We start from the raw sequence: 24,642 nt of genomic DNA, 5'->3' as shown, positions 1-24,642 counted from the left end.
TTACAATGAGCCACAGTCCTTATAATGGTTGGGTGTCACCTAACATAGTTTGAAAACAAGACAGACCGCTCTTATTTTGTCTTCCCACAACCAGTAAATCCACAAGTAAGCATATTTGGATATCCGTGAGTTCACGAGCAAGTCCAGCCATATCAGAAACGTATATGTGGGGTGCTGCTGCGACGCTGAGCTGTGTCTGTCAGCAGTAACGTTGGCAGGTCGGAGGGACCGTGTCAAGAAGGAGACGGGAAGAAGAACCCCGGAAAGGCGCAGTTTCAGTCAGCCTGGTCAATACAAAATATTGTATAGGAAGCTCACGGTTGCGCCACTGCCTGTTTTCAAGATAACGTTAGTACCAGCCTTGTTGTTCAAACTTGCAACATCAGCAGCGAACTAGTTGTTAGCTGCTTGCTATTGTGCCAGCCGGCTGGCCCTGGCTAGCTAGTAGTATAGAGCAATAGCGGGTAATATAGTTAAGCTAGCTGTTGGCAGCCTGGCTACTCGCGAAGAACTTCCAATATGAGGCTAAAAGTGGGGTTCATTCTACGAGGTTTACTTGTCATTGGGACTTTTCTTGGTTTGGTGGTGCTCTGGTCTTCTTTGTCGCCGAAACCCAACGATGAAAACCCATTTGGAAAACGGGTAAGTTTAAAACGGCAATCAGGTAACGTTACCTTAATTTAGCTAGCCAGCTTAGTCTCTAAGAGGGAACTGCACGTATCAGTGTTAGCATAACTCCAACCCAACACTTCAAAATGTATAATACACGTAGCTATGAAAAACATCTATGTATGATGACTCATAATGATAAGTTGTAGTGGATTCTGTATAAAACATCACTCCTAATACAATGACATCGGAACACGCTTCAGCTCTATCGTTAAAAGCTAACGTTACTACTTACATTGGTTGTCATGGAGATTTGTTCCTAGCTAACGTTAGCTACGGACGCTAGTTTTCTCATTTGGATGTATCTTAGCTAATGTTACAGTTACATCTTCCCTCGCTAAATACTAGTAACGATAGCTCTATTCACAAATGACTATTTCCATTAACGTTACATTCATAAATTACACACGTTCATTCCAGGATACATATCCGCATATGTCACCATACTGTTGTAATGCGTCGTTAAGGCGGAACTGTCTTGAACTAACAGTTTTACCAAAGGTCCGGCTAACGTTATTTGGACCAGAAACTCTCCTGAATAAATTTTACAAAAAAGAAAATATTTTTTGTATTCATATACCCAGAATTACCCAGTAACAATGATTGGTTAATGTCTTAAACTCCCCCTAAATAATATGAATCCCTCTAAATGTGACTTGAACACAACTTTGTGAGTAATATACAGATAAAATGGTTTTGAAACTTGGAAGCTTCTTTTCTGCTTTGTCCAGCATGTCTTCACCGAGTTCTTTATAAGCAGTTCTGTGTTCACTCATGCCCTTTTTAGGCAAAAAAAAGGCATTTTTAGTGTATGAATCTGTGCTGATTTGCAACAAAATGGCCCCATAATGTGAAAACACCTATTGAAGCAACAAAAAATTTTGCAAGCGTGAAATTAGGGTTGGGTGACAGGATTATTACTACAATGAATGGGCATTTTTTTATGTTTCTGTCACATTGTAATCAAGGGGTCAAAAATGACAGTTACCTGTAAAAACACAACTAGATCAGCGGAATAGTGTAAAACCATTGGCAGGTGCATGTGTATCCTTGTGTGCGTCAATGAGAAGAAAAAAAATAGAAACCCACTCATATTACTCCCACAGTTCTACTAGTGGGATGTTTAAGGTTTCATGGCCTAGGTTCACACACTCAGGCTGTTCTCAGGCGGTTCTCAGTCGGCAACAGTCCTTAGGCGCTGCTCAGACGGGCTGAATAACTGGGATAACCGTTGTAGCAGGGAACTTCAACGTCCTTTAGGTCAGGGACCCCTAAGCTGACAGAGAGACAGAGTAAGGTCTGTGTATTGTATACAATTGAGTTGCATATTAAAATGGGAAGAATGGAAGAAAATAAATGGATGTTATTTATGCATCATGCTTTAATGTTAAACTTCCATCTGGAAGGCACAGTGACTTCTTAAGCTTATCTGTATTGCTACCATAGTTACCTATAGTAAGATTATCTTCAATGTCTTTTTTTTTGCAATTACAATTTTGCATTCATATTAATGTATATTTTCAGACTTATTTAATTTTTTGATGAAAGAAACATTCAAAACAATACAAAAAAATACAATAAAGAATATTTTTAAAATAACTTAATGGACCCCCTGCACTTACTCTGAGGACCCCCTGGGGGTCCCGGACCCCCTGTTGAAGATCTCTGCGTTAGGGCATTCAGGTAGAGATGTGGCCCACGGGGGGAGGGAGGAAGCCCAGTTCAACCTGCTGGAGAAGCTGTAACAGCGTGTAGACCTGGGTAAGGGAAGGAGACAGGCTTGCAGAACGGCCAGATGTAAATGTAGACTATGCAACTGCTGGCAACAAAACAACGTGCTGTGGAACCCAGGCGCTTATCTAACATGTGTCTGTGTATTGTACACAGGAAGGAAGAGGCTCAATATAAAAACATGTTTAACAAAGTTGGATTTAACAAAATTCAACCACTGTATATTGTCAGGTAATTATGACATTTAACCAATATTTGAGATGTGTGAAAATCTATTTGGCTGAAATGGTTATCAGAAATAATGTAAACATTATTTACAGAAAGACTCAAATGTTTTGACTAAAACTTGACTAAGATACCTAACTTCTCTTTTGACTAAAACTTGACTAACAAAAAAATATACGTGAATGACTAAATATAAAAATATGTGGCAAAATTAACAGTAATGGCAAGTAAATGTTTGGATCAAAGTAGTTTTGTTTTCAGTCTTAATTTTGGCAAAGGTGCAGCTACTTTCTTCTGCTCCTCTGCAAGTCGGAGACACACACCAGACGCCAGCCACCACATCACTTCTGTTTATTGATAGCTATCGTTTACCTCAGGCTAATTCATTAGCTAGTAAGTGGTTATTTTTTAGCAGCCAGCCTTCCAAAAGAAAACAAAATGAAAATAATAATAAATAACCAATCAATAACCCTTGACCAACAAGCAGATAACAAAGTCTCAGTGCACCGTCCGGGAGCTTCTGACAGCAGACAGCTGTAGGCATGTACCGGTTAATGTTCTGTGTATTATCGGACACATGCAGCCACTTTCCTTAGAGCGCTTGCGTCCATAGCAGCCAGTGGCATTTATGTCTGAGTCTGTCTACACAGGCAGGTTGTCAACTGTGTGTTTTGGAATAAAAGTGAGAAAACAGGATGCAGAGTAACACTGGGGATATTGCTCATATACTTGCATTGCCTTGCAGTTCCTCTGTCTCTCTTTCCGTCAGGAATCCCGCCACCCCACACAAAGACATATGCAACTGACAAGAGGGTTCACTCCTCATTACGCTAAGGAACCAAGAGTGGTCATCCAGTGTCTTTGGTAGAGAGAGAAGGAACACAAACAAGCATGCAAATGCAAATTATTACGGCCCTAAAAATGCTAATTTTTTATATCGTGCGATTAATTGATTTATTGACTAGCACCAGAGATGGCAAAAGTACACACTTCCCGTACTCAAGTAGAAGTACAGATACTTGTGAAAAAAATACTCTGGTAAAAGTAGAAGTACGGATTTAACTTATTTACTCAAGTAAAAGTAACAAAGTACAGGCTTGGAAATTTACTTATAGTTTAAAAGTAAAATTAGCCTTATGAATGACAACCATGTTTTAGAATGCAAGCTGAGAAACTTCAGTGGACATGGACAAAAGCTCTTTATACGCCATTGGCTACAATTTAAATGGATATCTGCCAATAGACCTAAAACACATATATGATTATTGTGACAGAGACTGGGACTCCAGGTTAGTAAGATTCTGACTGAATAGCAAAATATGAATTCATTTGTGATTCTGCGAGAATTCACAGATCTAGTTTCTCTTTTTCAATCTTGCCCTTAACATTTAAAGGAATCTACATGCTTGTGTGTGTGCTCAAATAGGGCTTCTGGAAAGAAAATAAAGGATAAAATATGAATGACTAAACTCACATTAATTAAGAAATACCCTATATTTTAGAATTACGCAGCACATTGACCAGGAGTCAGTCTTGATGCATAGTCCACTATCTCCAACATCTCTCTCAGAAAAGGCAGAGGACGATGGGAATCTGTAGAGTTGTCTTGAAGTGGTGCATCAAGTGCAACGCACAGTAGCCTAGTGTATTGACAATTAGATAGAATTCGGAATTAATGACTCAAACAACAATAATAAGGGTAACTCAAGTGAAATGATTTGAAACTCGTTAGTGAGGACTAGATTAGGACTGTATTTAAAGCTGATTCTGGTTTCCAAGTTGGCCCAGGTGTGTCTGTTAAAACACAGACGGAGACAACTTTTCTCTGTTAATGCTTTATTACAATCAAGCAACAGTACAAACACGGGCGTGGGTAGCTGTGTGTGTTTGTGTGTGTGTGTGTTTCTGCAAACAAATAACATTGTAAAGGCTACCATACACAATGCATATAGAATCATATATGCTAGCAAATAATAACAATAAACCCACTAATCCATTATGTTAATAAAGTGTAACTGTAGCATGTAAATAATGCACCTAAAATACAAACGTTAGCAAGGGCGTTCAACAATTGCCATTATATCGAATCAACAGCCAGGTGTAACCTAGGTTACAGGTGAAGAACGCAATCAACAAAATCACCAGCTAACTTAATTTTAGTGTGCCAGAACTATAGACACACACACAATATCTCAACTGATTATCCACCAGACAGCTAGTCTCTTTTTTTTTACGGAGCCACCCTGGGGTCAGCTGAGAAACAAACACAAAAAAGAATTCTGTGATTTAAAAAAAACTAAAAACCGCACATAATTCATAATCCGTGCCATCGGTTTCACAAACTGTGCACACAGATTCATAATCTTGACAAACGTGAGCAGGAAAGATATTCTTAGATTCAAACTTCTGAGATCAATTACTCTTTAGCGAAATTACATTAAATCACAAATGATGCATCTTTTGTAACGTTGTAAGGTTAACAATGAGCTACAAACAAATTTTCATCAAAATGAGCCGTCCTCCAACCTGGAGAAAGAAGATTGGTCTCTAGTAGGGGTTAGCAGCCGGCGGTGCTTAGACATATATAAACTGCTTAGCTTATATAAACAACAACACCGACACAAAAATATCTGTTAGTTTAATGATTATATAAGGTAGTGTCTCCAAACTTATGTTTTAACAGTAAGTGCTGTAATACAACTAGGAGGAGACAAGTTATTAAGGTAAGAATATATATAGAATATCTTTCCTATTTTGGTCACGTTAATAATTCATTGAGCACGGATTCATGAATCCTTTTCTCAGCTAACCCCAGGGGGGTTCCGTACTTTTTTCTCTCACCTTTCTCTCTGTGCGCGCGCACGCTCGTGGTGTGAGGCGCATGTCCGCGCTATTCTCCGACATGACAACCTTTTGTACAAAACTAAAGGAACGAGTCAATTTTGTAAAATGTAAGGAGTAGAAAGTACCGATATTTGTGTTTAAAATGCAAGGAGTAAAGGTAAAAAGTTGCCACAAAAATAAATATTAAAGAAAAACTAGAAAAATCTAAGAACAGCACAGTAATGAAGTATTACTTCCCATCTCTGACTATCGCGACAGGCCTAGATACACACAGCTGTTTTGTGCTGAACCATATGTGTTCTGTGTACTGATCACCGTCACCAGACCTATAGTTAGTCCATAGCCATATTTAGTCATACTGTTTTATTTTTCAATAATTTCTTTGTCCCAGCATGTTTACAACAGTAGTATTCTCTAATGTATTAATAATGTGCATCTGTTAAATGTACTGTATAATACCCTTTGTTGTATCCCTCTGTAAAGGATGACAGTGTGCTGCCTAAAGGCGACCTAGCAGATCAGTTTAAGCCTGTGGTGCCCTGGCCTCATGTAGAAGGGATGGAGGTTGACCTCAACTCCATCAGACTCAAACATGGTGAGACACAGTTCCATTTTAAAACATCCCATAAACAAACCCAGCTCCTTCATTCTCCAAAAGAGTCAATCTCATCAAGGTGCAGGTTTTAAAGGAAACCTGCCATTTTACTGATACTGACATAGACACATTTTTTTTCTGTGAAATTTACCTGCAAGGAGCGTTTAAAGCACAAAAACTGTGGCACACTGTATCAAAAAACGTTTATTAGAGAGTTAATGAAGGCTAGTGAACACCAAACCCAGAGGTTTGGAAACTGTTGAATTTACTCAAAGGACCACAATTGCTGTTTTTCTTATACTCATGGTCTAACAGAAGTATAAGATCTCTACAATTCTATTTATTTAATACATGTTACAGTTAAGATATTTTACCATGTTTCGCTCTCACGAGTAATGACAACAACACTATCGGCGCATCCACATGACCAGTGACTGAGCTTAAGGACCTCCCCTATTTCCGGGGCCAAAAAAAAGGGTCAGGGACAATAATAATACATTTTGGGACAAATATGGTAGGATGAAAGAATGCAAATGTTACAATGAACGATGAGGTCACTGCAAGTATTGACTGTCAGAGTCATGTAATGTTTTAATGATGGCATCCCATGGTGAGATACTGCTGCGATTCTTAACGTTACATCAAGTAAACAAACAGCAGGAAAACGCAAAGCAGAGCTAGACCCTGATCTGCTAGCCTCTAACCTCAGGGCAGCTGCAACAGGGAATCTGTAAGTTTGCTAGTGACTTTATTGGTCAATAATGTTGTTAACGCCAACTGTTAGCTAACGTATGCCTGTTTAATAGTAGCCTAAGTTACAGTTAACGCTATCTAACGAGACAGCAGCTGATGTCTGCATTTACAATGAGTGTGCTGACGATAATGTTATGTTAAGATTTCAAACTCAGCAATAGCTGAAATCCTTTGCATCACTCTATGTGAAACTTGTTTTTCTTTTGCATAGGGCCCCCAAAGGGCCAACTTCTTCTTACAAAAGAACATTCCTGTTGTTCCCAACTCACCTAAAAGATTGATGATTAATCATCTTATCATTTTTATGATGTTATATTTGTGTTAAATATCACTTTAAATTAAATTCTAACTAATGATAATGTAGAAAAACAAGGATTTAAAATTGTGGAAGGTCCACATTTATTTCAGGACTGCTTACACAGGATTCTGTCGCCTGTCCCCATCACACCCCCGCACACCTGTACACATACACACATGCACACACTTGTGTTCTGTTAACCTACAGAGAACTGTCCTCTCTTGTGTATGAGAGAATGAAACAGTGACGCTATAAGGCTATCACACAATGAATCTAGTTTGTGCCTTAATAAAACGAGTAATCGGGGCCGCGGCCAGTTATCAAGAAATGTCACTCCTTCAAAGTTAGCTGTCCTTGCCACAAATTAAGCTTGCCTGTTGGCTGTTTTCATCCTGGGGTAGACTCATTAGGAGAAGAACCTAGCGGCAGTGGCAAGAGGCTACCATAACAAACCATAACAAACCAAATGTGCATGCATGCGTGCATTCTCATTCACTTCAAAAGCACTCTTACAGCACCTCAACTTCCAACTTTTACTCGCTGTTGCTGGCCACCAACGAACTCATTCCGTCCAAATGGCGTGCCTGGCAGGAAGCGGTCATGCGTCACGAGCCTGTGATCTGAAGGGTTAGGGCGTTTTTATCTAGCTAGTTATTATTGTTAAATATTCTTCTTAAACGGACCGCTTGTGGGACATAGTCAAAGAAAAAATATGAAAAACAAATGTGGAAAGTAACGGCCGTAATAATATAAAATAGTTGCGCATGCTAGCTTTCAAAGCAACCTAATGGAAAGTTTCAAAGTACTGTAATGCAATGTTGTAGTTACAGTAAAATGTTGTTAATCTTCCCCAGTTAATAGTTTTTATTTTTTATTCAAAATTTTCAGCCCTAGGCTAGGTGGAAATCTGGTGCTATCAGATGTTACAAAATCAGAAATGGTCTTTTATATCTTAAAATCTTTAGTAGCTGTTAAGAATGAAAACCAATTACACAAACAGGGATTTGAATCAGTGAGTACCAATATTTTTTATAAAACACTATTTAGTTTTATAGTATTTCCCTCTTATAAAGAGGACATAATGTAATACTATACAGGTAAGGTACAGTTTCTTTAGCACTTATTTTTTTGTGATAGTGTGTCATCTTTTGGTTTCTGGTTGTCGTCTCCAGGAGGGGCCAACCATCCGCAGAAACCTGACCAGCAGCCCAACCAAAAGCAGGTGATCCAACAGCAGTATGTGACATTCAAACCCCACACACAAGCCTACACCAGCCCCGTCCTGAAGAAAGGTATCCTGGGAAACTTTGAGCCCAAGGAACCTGAGCCTCAAGGGGTACACGGCGGTCCTGGAGAGGGAGCCAAGCCTTTTGTCCTGGGTCCAGAGTACAAAGACGCCATCCAGTCTTCGATCAAAGAGTTTGGCTTTAACATGGTAGCTAGTGACATGATCTCTCTGGACAGAACCATTAGTGATATACGCCATGAAGAGTGAGTACTGCTGTTCATACTGACTGTATAACTTCCACCTTCTTAACTGTAGTCAGCCCTAAATTACTATTGCAGTACTTATTCACATTTGTAAATTAATACTAATTAGGGCATGTCTCTGTTGAGCTTAGTTCTCACTACATGACTTTTAAAATCCATACATGACTTTTAAAATCAATACATCCCTGGACACTGAACAACTTTCTGATTAACTAACACTACCTAACTGACCGGCAATAGTGGGTAATAGTAAATACTATACTAGTGACTAGTAAGTACTCGTAAATCTTTCACCAGGAGGAATCCCTGCGTCTGGCCTCAAAACTACTTTTTGTCACAAAACACATGCAAAAAGTGACACGAGACATCATGTGATACCAAGCACAACACAATAAAAGTCTTAGTGGTGGTTACACCCCACTGAGCAAACAGTTAAGACCTACTAGGATGATCTGACAGTTGAAGAATAAACATGAGTCAGTCCTTTACATTGCCACATTACGGATGTGTGTGTGTGTGTGTGTGTGTGTGTGTGTGTGTGTGTGTGTGTGTGTGTGTGTGTGTGTGTGTGTGTGTGTGTGTGTGTGTGTGTGTGTGTGTGTGTGTGTGTGTGTGTGTGTGTGTGTGTGTGTTGTTGCGGTACAGGCCAAAAGTTTGAACACACCTCATTCAATGCGTTTCCTTTATTTTCATGACTATTTAAATTGTAGATTATCACTGAAGGCATCAAAACAATGAATGAACACATGCGAAATTATGTACTTAACAAGAAAGTGTGAAATAACTGAAGAAACTAGAATATAAGAAATATTTTCAAAGTAGCCACCCTTTGCTCTGATTACTACTTTGCACTCTATTGGCATTCTCTTGATGAGCTTCAAGAGGTAGTCACTTGAAATGGTTTCCCAACAGTCTTGAAGGAATTCCCAGAGATGCTTAGTACTTGTTGGCCCTTTTGCCTTCGCCTTGCGGTCCAGCTCTCCCCATACCATCTTAATTGGGTTCAGGTCCGGTGACTGTGGAGGCACAGCACTCCATCACTCTCTTTCTTTGTCAAATAGCCCTTACACATCCTGGAGGTGTGTTGTCCTGTGGAAAAATAAATGATGGTCCAACTAAACGCAAACCGGATGGGATGTCGCATGCCACTGCAGGATGCTGTGATAGCCATGCTGGTTTAGTATGCCTTCAATTTTGAATAAATCCCCAACAGTGTCACCAGCAAAGCACCTCCACACCATCACACCTCCTCCTCCATGCTTCACGGTGGGAACCAGGCATGTAAAATCCATCCGGTCACCTTTTCTCCGTCGCATAAAGGCACAGTTGGAACCAAATATCTCAAACTTGGACTCATCAGACCAAAGCACGGATTTCCTCTGGTCTAATGTCCATTCCTTGTGTTTCTTGGCCCAAAAAAATATCTTCTGCTTGTTGCCACTCCTTAGCAGTGGTTTCCTAGCTGCTATTTGACCATGAAGACCTGATTCACGCAGTCTCTTCTTAACAGTTGTTGTAGAGATGTGTCTGCTGCTAGAACTCTGTGTGGTTTTCATCTGGTCTCTAATCTGGGCTGCTGTTAATTTGGGATTTTGGAGGCTGGTGACTCGGATGAATTTATCCTGAGCAGCAGAGGTGACTCTTGGTCTTCTTTCCAGTTGTAGTTATAGTTTAGAAAATAAAGTGCCAAGAATCCACAAGTTAACAAAACAAGAAACTGTAGAACAAATAGTCAGATACCCATTCATTTTCATCATAGAAGAGATGTCTACTTAAGGGTGGGTACAAACCCTACCGGTCAAAAGTTTGGGGTCACTCACAAATTTCCATTGGACTCCATTATAGACAGAATCCCAGCTGAGATAAGTTGCCTTGTTTTTTTTAACCAGGGCAGCAGTTTCCATATTACATTATGTGCTTACATAATTGCATAAGGGTTGTTTAATGTTTTCTTAGTTAGTTTTTTAAAATAACATCAGATTAGTAAAAAAAATGAGCATTTGGAACATTGGATGAATGGTTGCTGATAATGGGAAATGTAGATATTGCATTAAAGATCAGCCACCCACTCAGATCAGCTGGTATCCTTAGGGTAAAATTAACCTGTCTCACAACGGTCTAAACCCAGCTCACGTTCCCTATTAGCTTTTAGCAGCCTCTGCCACAGGTTCCTTTTGACTGGCAATGGCATTAGTGGGTAGTTGGGAAAAACCTTGACAAACGTCCGGCAAATTTGAGATATCCTTTGCAAGTCAGTCAAGCCCATTTCAAATTTTTCCAAATCAAGACAACAATCACAACCATGAGCTTTACACGATGACGCTAGCGCAGCAATGGCAAGCAGCTTTTTGTTTACATTCAACATGATGGCCGCTGAAGCACAGCGACCCGTTGATTCTGCTGTCGCTGCTATGTCACCTTGATTTTCGGCCCGATTGGTTGAAGGATTATCCAGTCCAAAACAGTTTGTCTTACAAAATACGGTTGAAAAATAGTTTTTCCTTCCGCTCTCTAATCATACACACACACACACACACACACACACACACACACACACACACACACACACACACACCTGGCTCAGGTGAGGTCTACATATAGAGTTAACACCCCCTGATGTCATTGTCATCATCATCACCACCATCATCATCATCACAATTAACATCGTGTCAACATGATCAACAGTAATTGTAATCGGCATCATTTGAACATGATCCACAGTAATTTAATCGGCATCATCATAACCGTATGATTATAAATTACATGCATGTGAAGAGGATAAAACAAAAATCAGTGTAATGGCTTCAACAGCTATAGGGCGCAGTTTCTGCCAGGTTTTTTTAATGATAAAAACACTGTCATCGCATCCACATGATACAAGCCTTCCATGAACGCAACTCATTTGGCAATGGCTTGAATGTAATGGGCTAACATTAATATCAAAAAGTTACGCACTAAAGGGTTAAAGGCAAAAGAAAACATGAAAACCCTCTCATAACAAGAAATTATCCAACAACTGTGAACCATCTTTATCCTTGAACCCAGTGCACCCACCATTAGGCTGGCTCTTCCCTCTCAAGTTAGCAGTCACCACATTTTACTGGAAACCATAAGTCAAACAAACTTCTACAAGCTCTTGGCGGATTAAACACCCTAAACGTTTATTATTACCTGGTGTTGGAGCTAAATCCTTCTCCGGTCTCAGGGTTCAGTCAATTAATAGTCAGAATCTCAGATGTTGATGTGTGAATCCTTTTTATTACGTAGGATATATCCTAGAGACAAAGTTACATAGATCAAGCTATCCCAGCTCTCCCCTTCCTTTGTCTGGCTCTTTTTCTCCTGCACCACTGGTCTTATTCACTTAGGATGGGGTCTCTTGGTCACAGTGATGTGATGTGTTTGTGTGCTTATTCGCTATCTTTCCATTGGTATGTGACTGAAAGTTTATGACCTTTTCAGGACCTGCAGAGAAAAGATACCATGACCTGCTGCACTTTCAGTTGGGCTGTAAAAGGAACTAGAATCAGACAAAGGAAGCATCCCTAACCATCAATCCTCCTTCTGACACATTTAGGAGAGCTGGGTTATAACAGAAATTATGGAAAAATCATAATTCATATTTTGGTTAATAGTAAAATTACAATTATTTAAGTTGATAACTTGTTGACTTTTAGAAACATGTTGCAATTATTGATTTTGTATTGAAAGTAAGGCTGTGCAATTATTTGAATCCACTCCCCCTCATAAAGAATATTCTTTCATAAGACACTTTAGTCTTACTGCACAAATGGAACCCCCCTCATTTTGGTGACTTGTTATGCACTAATTGGTCCTGCATTAGCTTCTCTACTTAACAAGAAAGCTTTTTGATGAACCAAAACTATTTACTACAATGTTGTCAAATTGACAATTTTCCCTCATTTACACCTACACATCCAATTACATGACAAGAAGTTGCATTGAGAGATAGCAACAGCTTTATGTCATGAATGTAACTGACTTGCACCTGGCACTCTGTCCTACCTCTTCAGGTGTAAGTACTGGCAATATGATGACAGACTGATGACCTCTAGTGTGGTGATAGTCTTCCATAATGAAGGCTGGTCTACACTGATGAGAACCATCCACAGTGTCATCAAGAGGACTCCCAGGAAATACCTGGCTGAGATTGTCATGATAGATGACTTCAGCAACAAAGGTGGGTTTACTTTTCTCACATACAGTATAGGGTTGGGGAGGATGGGTTGTATACTTGTATACCTTGTCATCTCTTGAACAATTCCTTATCAGTATAATATAAATATGTGTGCATGTGTGTGTAGCCCATCTCAAGGAACGTTTGGAGGACTACATCAAGCAATGGAATGGTCTTGTAAAACTCTTCAGAAATGAGAAGAGAGAAGGACTGATCCAGGCCAGGAGTATAGGAGCCCACAAGGCCACCAAAGGACAGGTATCTTAGTGCTACTGCGCCGACCACAATTACTGTAACTAATGTGTGAATATTTATAGGTGGCTTTACCTTCAAAATATGTGCCCTCAACTTATACTAGGTGATCCACAGTTGCATTGAACAAGCATTGATGTCCTTCTCCTTAAACAATACGGAATAAAGAAGTACAAGTGTTTGTGTGTTGGTTTTGTAGGTGCTAATCTACCTGGATGCTCATTGTGAGGTTGGAATCAACTGGTATGCTCCACTGGTTGCTCCTATTTCAAAAGACAGGTAACACACCGCGCACACACACACACACACACACCACTTTATAAAGGCTGGCTGTCATCTAACAGAGATTGTTTACAAACTGGTTTAATACTCAATTTCAGTCTGTTTATTAAATCATAAGCTTTCTTTTAGCCCAGCTTTCTTATTTTTATACATTTGGTACTTTTTTTCTTAGACAGTATGATATGGTTAGATTTGGAAACTTTATTTAACGTTATGTTATTGTAATTAATCATTTTATGGTACCAAAAGAGTACCAGTCTGTGCAAACACAAACACTGTTACGATATATTTACTCTGAGATCCGGTCACTCGAATATCTGGGCTTACCTTTATTCTAATCTACAGGGTAACTGTGCAGCCTATTCAAAGACATCAATATCACAATTTAGCATTTCTTTTCTATCCTGATCCAGTGATAGAGATTCATGGGTTGCTTGTATTTTACAGATTTGCATAAGGTGTTGTCCATTTTGATCATTGTATTTAATCTGCTTCTGCTCTCAGCTGCCACAGTGTACTAAAACACTGTTGTTGCAGAATTCTGTTCAGGATTTTGGCCACAGGTCTTAGCTCCAAATCTCAGCTGTAAAACTCTCTTCTGCAAACTTGTAAACAGAGCATTGGAAGGAATTCACTAGTGAGTATTGTTCGACTAATCATCCTGGCGCAATACAGCCAAAGGCTTCTTTGTGTATGTCTTTGTGTGCGTGTGTAGGACAGCATGTACAGTACCACTGATAGACTATATAGATGGTAATGAGTACACTATGGAGCCCCAGCAGGGTGGAGATGAGGACGGCTTGGCTAGAGGAGCATGGGATTGGAGCCTGCTCTGGAAGAGAGTACCGCTTAGCCAGAGAGAGAAGGCCAAAAGAAAACATACCACCCAGCCGTACCGGTACACACACACCACAGCCAGCATGCTAACACTCATCCCTGTTCTGTTTGTGTCTCCATCTCCCATTCCCTCATCCCACCTGTCTTATCCTCCGCTGTGTCTTGCTGTGTCTTGCTGTGTCTTGCTGTGTCTTGGTCTCTGACTCCCCACCCAATGTCTTTGTGTTTGGACTGGCACTGCTGTCCATATTTGCCTGTTTTTATTTCCTTCATGTACACCACCCCATACACCTCTTTCCCCCCATGTATCTTGTATGCTTGGCCCCATCCCCACTCTGTCAGAACGGTGTGCACGGTGCCTCTGATCGACTCCATCCACGGCCAGAAGTTCACCATCGAGCCCCAGGGTGGAGGAGATGAGGATGCCTTTGCTAGAGGAGCCTGGGACTGGAGCATGCTCTGGAAGAGAATACCTTTGGGAGACCGAGAAAAAAAACTCAGAAAAACTCAGACTGAGCCATATAGGTACAAAAAATCAGTGCCTTCTGACTAATTTGGACAAATGCTAATGATATGTCTGACATTAAGACTATCACTACCCTAACTAACCTGTTAAGAAATGCTAATCTTAAACCAGAGAGGTGAAAATGAAAGAAAAAAACTCACAAAGACCAGTGAGTTTGGGTACCATTGCTTGCTATGGACAAGAATACCAACTTTAAATATAAAAAATATACACTGTATACGAGTCAAACCCTTACTGCGTATCGCAACTAACCAACTAAACCAAAACTGTCTCAATCCTCTGATGGGGAGTAGGTCACTCCTGTCCTGTCCACTGCCTGCCTGTGTGCTTCAATGTTTCTACTACTGGGGGTTAATTGTTGTTGGTTTCACCACACTGTGTTAAAGGCTTGTTTATTTTATTTAGTGGGATTTACTCCCATTAGTTAGCTACCGCTTAGTCTGGCTTTCTCATGTTTTTGCTGAAACAAAGGTTATTTGGGCCAATTTCCCCATAAAACAGGAAAGGATTTTTCTTTTTCTTTTAAGGGAGTCTGAATCTACCTTTTCTTTTTAGCCTTCTTGAACTGCAGGGAGTTAAAAGAGCTAGGTATAATGGAATTGCTTTCAGTGAGAAATTATTGGACCTGAATCTAAAAGGAAAGGAAGTGGAGTTTGTGTTGGGACATTTTGTCGGGTCTACAGGGGAGCTTCTGGTGTGAATCGGGTTCGGACTTGGGCACCATCACCCCCATCTTCCCACAATCACTTTTTCCTCAATGTCTTGTTGTCAGTCTTTCTCCACTTTGCTTCCGCTAATTTGTTGTTGTGCTTAGACTCTGTTTCTCTCAGTCTGATTATGCTTTCTGTGTTGTTATTGTTGTTATTAATACTGTTACTGACCAAATGTGCTTTAAAGGTGACCTATTATACTGTTTCAGATTCATTCTTATATTGTGTGATTCTGCTAGAACATGTTTACATGCTTTAATATTCAAAAAAGTCTCCTACTGCCCATGGCTGCTACACCGATATTCACCCTCTGTCTGAGCACCTGTCTCTTTAAAAAGCGCCTAAGTAGCCTGCCTGGTGCAGATAAACAATCATAGAAACCCAGCTTCTTGTGATGGGACACAACGCCAAAAGTAGAAAAATCTTTGAAACCCGAGTGTTCTGAACATTGGGAAATCCAAGGTTTTTCTCCTGGGGATTTCTCTGAAATACATTTACCTCATTATTTGACGCTTTGGACACATTTAACATGAAAACCCGACATTGTAACATTTTAGAAAAGACAGGATTACGGAAAATAGTGATAGGTCACCTTTAAGGAAAGGCAATGTAGATGCCAATGTTTAGACAGAAATTAACTGTTTAATGTGGGATTCAGACCAGCCTAAAAAAAAAAGATGATGTGATTATAATGATTGTGACAATGATGCACCTGTTTGAGTATGTGTCTATATTTCTGTTTCTGTATGTGGATGTGTCTGTCTGTCTTTATACCTGTAGGTCTCCAGCCATGGCAGGTGGTCTCTTTGCTATAGAGAGAGACTTCTTCTTTGAGCTGGGTCTGTATGACCCCGGACTACAAATATGGGGAGGAGAGAATTTTGAAATATCATACAAGGTAGACATGGCATGGACCAATTTATACACACTGAGTCTAAATGGCCACAAACAAATCATTTAAAAAACTTTATAGCAATATTTTTCTGTCCATTATGTTAGTTTTATTTCTGTGTTTTTATGTAGATATGGCAGTGTGGTGGACAGCTGCTCTTTGTACCCTGTTCTCGTGTCGGACATATCTACAGACTTCAGGGATGGCAAGGAAACCCTCCACCTGCACATGTTGGATCGTCGCCTACTCTGAAGGTAGAGTGACTCTTGCTTTGAAACTATCTAGACTCTGTACACACAAAGACAGAAATATGCACATGCATTCTTTTTATCAGCATTTGACATCTCTCTGTAAGCATGGTTCTATTATTTTAATCTTGTTCAATGTGGAAATGGCTGCACATCCACAAGCCTCATTCACATTACCACAGTTGGCACTAAAATGGATGCAGACATGCCCTTAATTACCTGTACCGGTACTACCTGTATTGGCTCCAAATGTTCAAAAGGTAATCTGTAACTAAGTTGACATGCTCATTTCAAAACAGACTTTTCAGATATTGATAACACAGGATAAATTGTAAAGATCATTAACGGAAAATAAAATTATGCCTACAATAAAATAAATTGATTACAAACTTTCAACTTTAAGTATATAAATGTGATTTAGGGTGACAATTTTACAGATCTTTCTGACACTGCAAAAAAAATCCCATAGTCAATGAAAATGGTTATCAACCCAGATAAACAAATATTATTACATTCCATCTCTCACCTTTCTTTTAGTCTGCACTTTTATTTTATATCACCCCCTGATTGCTCTAGTAGAAAAATGTTTTTGCGCCTATTCTGAATTCTGCGTGAGGTGCCCACATTTGTCCTTTATAAATCCCATTTTTTTTGTGGAAAATTGTGTATGCCTACTTATTGTTAAAGTGCAATGAATGATATTCATTTTGCATGTTGTCCATTCTCCATCAACAATTTCTGTATATTATGAGTTGATAAGTGTGTGTGTGTCTGTGTGTTCGGTGTCTGCGTCTGTGTGTGTGTGTCTAGAACTATGTTCGTGTGGTAGAGGTATGGTGGGATGAATATAAGGACTACTTCTATGCCAGTCGTCCTGAAACTCTCACCCTAGCCTACGGAGACATCAGCGAGCTTAAACGCTTCAGGTATAACAAAATATGTATACTATGTATTTATTTCTGATTAATGTTAAAAACTTTTATTCTTTTGTCTTATTTGATTACACTTTTCCACATCTCTGAATTTCTCATATTTGTGCGTGTAACACACCTTACCCTGGACACTGCCTGATTTTTAGGCTGTCCCTGACAAAAGTTAACAATCGAGAGATCATACTGTAAGAAAAGTCCACTGACAGACTGTTTAGAGCAGACTTCCAAAAGGGGACTGGAGCACACTGATTGATTTGCAGCCTTTAATTGTTAAATGTTAACACCATTTTGTCTTCATCAGAGTCAAAATGGAAAAACGCAAATGCATAAATAGTTAACCTAGAACAAGTGTACAAGTCTTATTTGATAATTGGTTCAACAGGATTTCAAATATATTGTATAAATAATCCAAGGGTGGGAATTGCCATAGTCAGTGTCCAAGTGCCACAACCATTGCACTACAGTCACATCAGGAACAAAAAAACACATTAAGTACTGGCTTATGTTGGACCAACAAAAAAAGTTTTAAGGGTACAAAAATGCATATTTATTCATTTACTAATGCTATCCATTTATTTATGTATTGAAAAATATGTCTTAAGCCTTGATTACTACTTTAGACATACTAAAGATTCTTAACATTTGAAAAAAGCCGACAATCCATGCAATTCCATTGTCTATTATTTAGAATTGGTTAGAAATTAAGACAAAATTAGCTTGCAGTCAAACTAAGTTCAATGATTGTGATTTTTTGGTTTGCTGTTTGTTGGCTGGACTTTTTGTCAGGGAGGAACATCGATGCAAGAGCTTCAAATGGTTCATGGAGGAAATAGCGTATGACATTCCACTGCACTACCCTCTGCCTCCAAAAAATGTAGAATGGGGAGAGGTAGGCACAGACGCACACGCACACACACACTCACACACAGCACTACAGTACTGTTTACTTCCTGGTTATTTGATGGCTCGTTTTTTGTAATATCTTGTGCTATAAGGCTGTGTGTGTGTGTGTGTGTGCATCCTATCTATGTGTGTTTAGATTCGAGGCTTTGAGACAAGTTACTGTATTGACAGTATGGGACACACCAATGGAGGCAATGTGGAAATAGGACCGTGCCACAGGATGGGGGGTAACCAGGTAATAACACGCACACACACAGTGCCTAAGGAAGTGTGTTGCTTTGTCTCCTGTAGCTCTGTTCAGTCCAGATGGAGATGGTCTCGATCTAGTTAGGTTTGCTTGTTAAAGTACAAGGCAATTGAACTCCCTGTCCCTTAGTAAAGAAGGTTTTTTCTTATTCTGTCCATGTCTCAAGTTGCCAAGCTCCATCCAAAATCCTTAATTTTTATCCTCAAAACTACTTCTTATATAGGAGTAATAGTTTTTTTGGTCAGACAGGTTATTATTTATTGGTGTGCATTGCTGTCTACCACAGTCTTTTTTATATTACCAGTCATCATCAGAGTCCCAGTTCTTTCTCATCTTATCCTACATATAAGGAGCTTTTTATAGAAAGATTCTGTCAACCAAAATATTCAGAAACACCACAACAAAATTGATTAGTTAAGGTTTTACAAAACAATGCAGGGTCTGTCCCAAAAAGCAGGTTTAACAAACTCAACGCCACAGTCGCCCCTTGCCTCCACTAGTTCTTGGCATTCTGAATTTTATTATTTTGGATACACCGGCTCGCAGCTGCAGGTTCCTCTGCTCTTCAAGTTTAGACTAACCAAACCAGTCTAACTGCCACAAGTTCTTCTTTTTGTAATAAAGATCAAATTGTGGATTTTCATTGCAATTTTAATTTATATCAAGTTAAATAACTGATTTTAGTATAAAAAGTATTAACGATTAATTGATAGTTGTTCGTTAATTCAATCAAATTCAATCAAATGCCCGTCCCTAGCAGCTAGTGCTTTACACTAGACTCTGTGATGTGTTAATCCGTGTGTGCTGTGTGTGGGTTTAGTTGTTCCGTATCAATGAAGCCAACCAGTTGATGCAGTATGACCAGTGCCTGACTAGAGGAAGTGATAATTCAGCGGTCATCATCACACACTGTGATCAGAACCAGAACACTGAGTGGAAATACTTTAAGGTGAGACACACACACACATGCACACTAGATAGAAATTAGAAAGTATTGGAATAAAGAAAAATTCACCCACTCTCTCTCTCTTTCCCTCTGCTAATCCAGGATCTTCATCGATTCACTCATGTACCAACAGGTAAAATCTGCACTATTTCAACAGAGTGTTAATTTTCACTATGTTTTCATATAGTTTCCATTCATTGTCATCAGTGTCACATATAATAATCATGTCACCAGTGGAAGAAAAATTAGGAAGCCTTAATTTCAATTAAGTTTTTTTCAAAATCTCACACTTTGAAAACTATAAGTCATTAATGGTGTCACACTACTGCTATTGTGGTCTGTAAAGGGTTTCCACGTTGGTGGAAAATCTGAAAAGTCTTACAAAGGTTTTGAGATTTTGTCCATGAACATGTGTGCGAACCCCTTGCTGTAGTCCTGTTGATATAGTTAGAGGAGAAAACACTGCCATCTGATCAGACAGAGCATGAAGCAACCGCTAGGCACATGCAGAATTTTCACCCTTTGTGTAGTTAAACTCTTTAAACCAGTGGCAATATTATCGGCCAATATTAGTTTAACACAGAAATATCAGTATTAGCAAGTTAGTAACAAGAACTCACAGTACAGTACAGTACAGTGTCAAATATAGATTTGAGGACAGTTAGTTTTGTAATATTATACTTTTATAATTAAGGAATCTTAACAAAAATGTTTGTTTAAAAATATTGCCAGATATGTGCCAGATATATATATATATATATTTTTTTTTAAACAGTATCAGCCTCAAAAAATTGCATTGGCCCTATTGAAACACTAAATGAGATCACAGAGAGTGGCAAGAAAACAGAATAAATCCGCTGTGATTGAACAGTCATATTTAACCTTGTTTAAACACTCAATTGCATCAGCAACCATATCTAGGTTAATTATAGTAATTTAGCTTGTGAAATCTCTACTACGTTTTTAAAGTCTATCACTACTACAACCCACTGTGTTTGACTGTGCGTCAGTCAATGAACCACACAAAGGTTCAGAGCAGTTACAAACCAACCACATGTTCAATTACAAAGCAAGGTAAAACCATCTCAAATGTCATTAGTCACATAATTTTGTGACTGTTGAAGTCATGTTTCAGATGTAGCTGCTGTGGAATATTGAAACAATCTCCACTTTGAGACATAACATTACTATCACATTGCCATAAATTAGACGAGGCCAAATGTTCTCAAGTTGAGTACCTCTAAACGCATCCATGTTGAAACACAAACCCCTTTGGAAAAGGTCCATTTCCAGGGATCCATTTGGGGGGCTGGGCTTCTGAATCCCTGTAACAACTGCTAATAGTAATGTTTATCTGTGTTCTCCTAAAAGGGAAATGTCTCGACCGCTCCGACCTGCTCCACAAAGTCTTTATATCAGACTGTGACAACAGTAAAACCACCCAGAAATGGGAGATGAACAACATAGTGGCTGTCTGAAGACTGAACAACTTGCACCAAGAAAACCACTGGAAGCTGGGAGAGAAACATGGTGACTTTAGATAAACACACACACACACACACACACACACACACACACACACACACATACACACACCACTAAATACATTTATACTACAAGTTTACACAAATATCAAGCTGATACTGTCCTCTACAGAAAAATACAAGTTTTTTTATATGAGCCAGTTAGTATCAGTGTACCTCCAACATGAGGGAGTTAATATGTCCCAAATGAAAGACACTGAGTATCGACTATTAACAGTTTCAACCCAAAAGTTAGTTGGTACTGTTGGTCCACACACTCCCGCATTCTACAGACACATAGACACTCCAGGTGACCGATAACTGGTTGGTATGGAGGCTGAAGCTACTGGTCCTCCAATTGTCCTGTTGGATAAACACTGAACTAAGACACAGTAGACTCCGTCTCTGTCCTTCTGTTTTCTGTCGCTGTTGTTCATAGTGGTTTTGCTTACACTGTTTATTTGTTCTTTTGTTCTTTTCAACCACTAAATTGATTAATGAAATGAGTCGCATCAACTCTGTCTATTGAAGTGTCCCTCTCTTATTAGACCTTTTCAATCAACCAAGGAGTCCTTTTTAGTGGTGGAGGATTCTATGAAACATCAGTGTGTTTTACTAGGTGTTTTAACCAAGTCTGTACATATACATAAATGGCTTCCAGGTTGGAATAGTTAGTTAAAATAGGATGTCAAAAACTAAGCATTTATTGGATATATTAAAGAAAGAATACTCAGATGAGCCAAATCTGTTCATAGAGCAATCATCCTTGCATGTATGGAACAATCAACATGTAAAGATTATTTCTCTGCACGGTCCTGTTTGGTCATCTGCTTCACCAATAGGCCAGTTTTGTAATCTCTGCCAAAATACATACAAACCTTATTCTGGGGCCAGGGAGAAGCCGTCCCCAGATGCCAATGAGATGCAAGTAAGGCTCCAACAGGCACATAGTAAATAGGCTGGACACTAACATATTCTAGTATTGAATTGTACTATCTCTTCACATTTGCACTCCAGAGTCTGTGAAAGGCATTCTTAACATCCCAGATTAAAGATGCCACCAAACTTTTAAAAGTATGGCTATACTACACACCTGTGGCGTGAAATGCAGAAGGATTATTTCAAATGAAGTATTCTATTGGTATTGGTATCACTTTATGGGTATTGTTACTGGTATCATAATGTTTTAAATGATACCCAGCCCTACAAGCAATGCTTGAGTCCTACGTAAAGCTTCATTCATCTCAAGTCCAGTCCTGCTATTTCATGCTATGCCATTGAAAGTGCAATGCACAATAGCATGAATAAAAGTAAATCTTTATTTTGTTCAATGTCATTAGTTGCCTTTTACTTCTATTAATTTTCCATTGGTTTGAATTCCTTTTCATCAACTTTTACAAACACAGAGATGCTTTAGTGTTACTTAAACATGTTGAGGAGAGCACGTTTTTAAGAACAGTAGTTTGACTGACAAGGGACTTATGAACTGCCTGCCTTACTGACACCCTTGATGATAATTCAGAAGCTGACCAGTAATCTGTGACATAGTTACTGTCTGTTTTGATAGGGCTGGGCGATATGGAGAAAATCAAATATGCCCAAAAATTTCACCAAATATCTCAATATCAATATTGTAGGGTTGACAGTTTGTGCTTGTGCAAAATATGCACACAATGAGATTTTTGATAAATAATCATTAGCTATGTTGATATAATAACTATGTGAGTAACTGCAAATAAAAGAACAGCTAGAACAGTTTAGTGTGTTCATAAAATTACATCAATCTACTGTAATGCAGCCTTTAAAACCAGGAAAAGACAACACTTGTGTCATATCAGGATATTACAATATCCAAAATTTAAGACGATATCTAGCCACATATATAGATACCAATATGATAGTGATATATTGCCCAGCCCTACTGTCTGAAAATAAAAATATCCCACGGGGTTGTTTGGCTGGGGATTAATACCTGTGAGAAATACACAATTTATGTTGTGGAAAACAAGAAGAAGAAAATGTGGGTTTTTTGGTTTGTTTTTGCAAGGGAAAGAGGGTTTGGTGTACAAGTGATCATGGATGCAATCTTTTGTACAATGTAAATATATTTCTTTGTTAAGATGATCATGATGTATTTTGTGAAGGGCCTTGAATGATGTAAATATCTAACTTATAGCAGAAATTTATTATGGGCTAAACAGTGGGTGATTAAGCAAATAAAAGACCTGATTTTTACTACCGCCACTGTGTTTTCTCTTTGATATTGTGACAGGTCCATCTTATTTAGGATAATAAATGGAGTGGAGGTGGACATTTTGAAGGCAGACTAACAGGTCTTTGAGGGTCATAATTCTAGCTGATAGACAGATGTTCAAATACTTATTTGCAGCTGTATCATACAAATAAATAGTTAAATTACTTTAGATTATGTCTTTAACAGTGGACATGCACCTACGATGACAATATCAGACCCCTCCATGAATTCTAAGTGGGAGAACTTTGCAAAATAACAGGGTGTTCAAATACTTATTTTCCTTACTGTAATGCATTTGAGTTTATAATCTTAAAGCAATGTCATTGTATACTGTAAATGCATAATGCATAATAGTCACTGTTGTTAGGCATTATAATGTGATTATAACTTACATTAAGTGGTCCCACAATTTAACTGGTTGAGGCGGCAGATATGGACTTGACTTGGGTCAAAGAATCAGGCTCCAGAGGAGAGTATGTCTGGTTAACAGAGCTTTATTTTGAATTGTAGTTGTGGTCTACAAGAAACAAAGATAAATACAATAAGAATACAACAATTTAAGCTGCAGTATAATGACACCAATGATAAAGGAGCTATACTACTATGAATGGTGTAGAAATCAACAGTGGGTAATATAATTACTTAATTACAATAATATTACAGTAGCTGTAGCTCTGGCTCGTAACGAATGTTAGAAGTAGGCTACAGAAATGGAGCGTTGAATAAATCACAAGGTGATTAAATGCACATAACCTATACAGCACAGAAACTGAGATTCACTTCACAATAATCTCCATTATTTTATAAAAGTTAAAATGTACCTATAAACTCAGAGCACACACAGAATGTGAAATAAACCGGTGTTATGATTAGCTAAGTAGACTCTCAACGAGCATGCTGTGGAGAAAGGAAATTCGGGCTTTTATGATAACTCCTGCAATAACTTTGATCTAAATGGTTAAACTATACAGTTAAACTGACAAATGTTTGTCCTGCATGGTGTCACACAACAAACTCCACATGAGCAATACTCAAATTTTTTTCACGAACGTACCAATCAGACATAATGAAGTAAAGGAATAGATAAAAAGTCCGCTGCCTCTCTGAACTCACTCAACTGACTGCAGACTGCGGGGGGACGTGGACAGGCTTTCCAACAAGCACCTTTAGTAAAGTAATGAAATTCCTGAGGTAGGCTTTAGGTAGATAAAATACCTTAAAGGAGGTTATAAATAACTACAAGTGGTAATTGTTTGCTTTAAGTTAAAAAACATTATTTAAATGTA

General features: G+C 38.8%; 1 protein-coding gene and 1 long non-coding RNA gene across 4 annotated transcripts; both read left to right on the top strand.

Moving 5' to 3' along the window:
• The first annotated feature begins 52 nt into the window (after positions 1-52).
• galnt7 (UDP-N-acetyl-alpha-D-galactosamine: polypeptide N-acetylgalactosaminyltransferase 7) lies at positions 53-23,342 on the top strand. Of its 3 annotated transcripts, XR_004655119.1 has the most exons (16): positions 55-642; positions 5,953-6,064; positions 8,288-8,606; positions 12,641-12,807; positions 12,932-13,062; positions 13,256-13,335; positions 14,518-14,700; positions 16,192-16,309; positions 16,435-16,557; positions 17,362-17,477; positions 18,270-18,372; positions 18,523-18,621; positions 19,454-19,582; positions 19,682-19,712; positions 20,951-21,119; positions 21,150-23,342. XR_004655119.1 is itself a non-coding variant. In XM_034861078.1 (15 exons), exons 1-15 carry the CDS (start codon positions 520-522, stop codon positions 21,055-21,057), a joined length of 1,941 nt encoding a protein of 646 aa, XP_034716969.1. In that variant the 5' UTR covers positions 53-519; the 3' UTR covers positions 21,058-23,342. The 3 variants fall into 3 exon arrangements, 2 of the variants coding, with proteins under 2 accessions (XP_034716969.1, XP_034716960.1); XM_034861078.1 differs by lacking the exon at positions 14,518-14,700 and adding an exon at positions 14,054-14,236 and having other exon boundaries at positions 53-642; positions 20,951-23,342; XM_034861069.1 differs by having other exon boundaries at positions 20,951-23,342.
• On the top strand, positions 8,666-10,751 carry LOC117937302. The gene is made up of 3 exons (XR_004655123.1): positions 8,666-8,680; positions 8,971-8,977; positions 10,680-10,751. It is a non-coding gene; the product is annotated as an uncharacterized LOC117937302 (long non-coding RNA).
• Positions 23,343-24,642: the final 1,300 nt, after the last annotated feature.

This window comes from Etheostoma cragini, chromosome 2, assembly GCF_013103735.1.
Source record: "Etheostoma cragini isolate CJK2018 chromosome 2, CSU_Ecrag_1.0, whole genome shotgun sequence".
Lineage (NCBI taxonomy): Eukaryota > Metazoa > Chordata > Actinopteri > Perciformes > Percidae > Etheostoma > Etheostoma cragini.
Note: the sequence above shows the minus strand (reverse complement) of the source record. Positions and strands in the feature narration are given on the sequence as shown.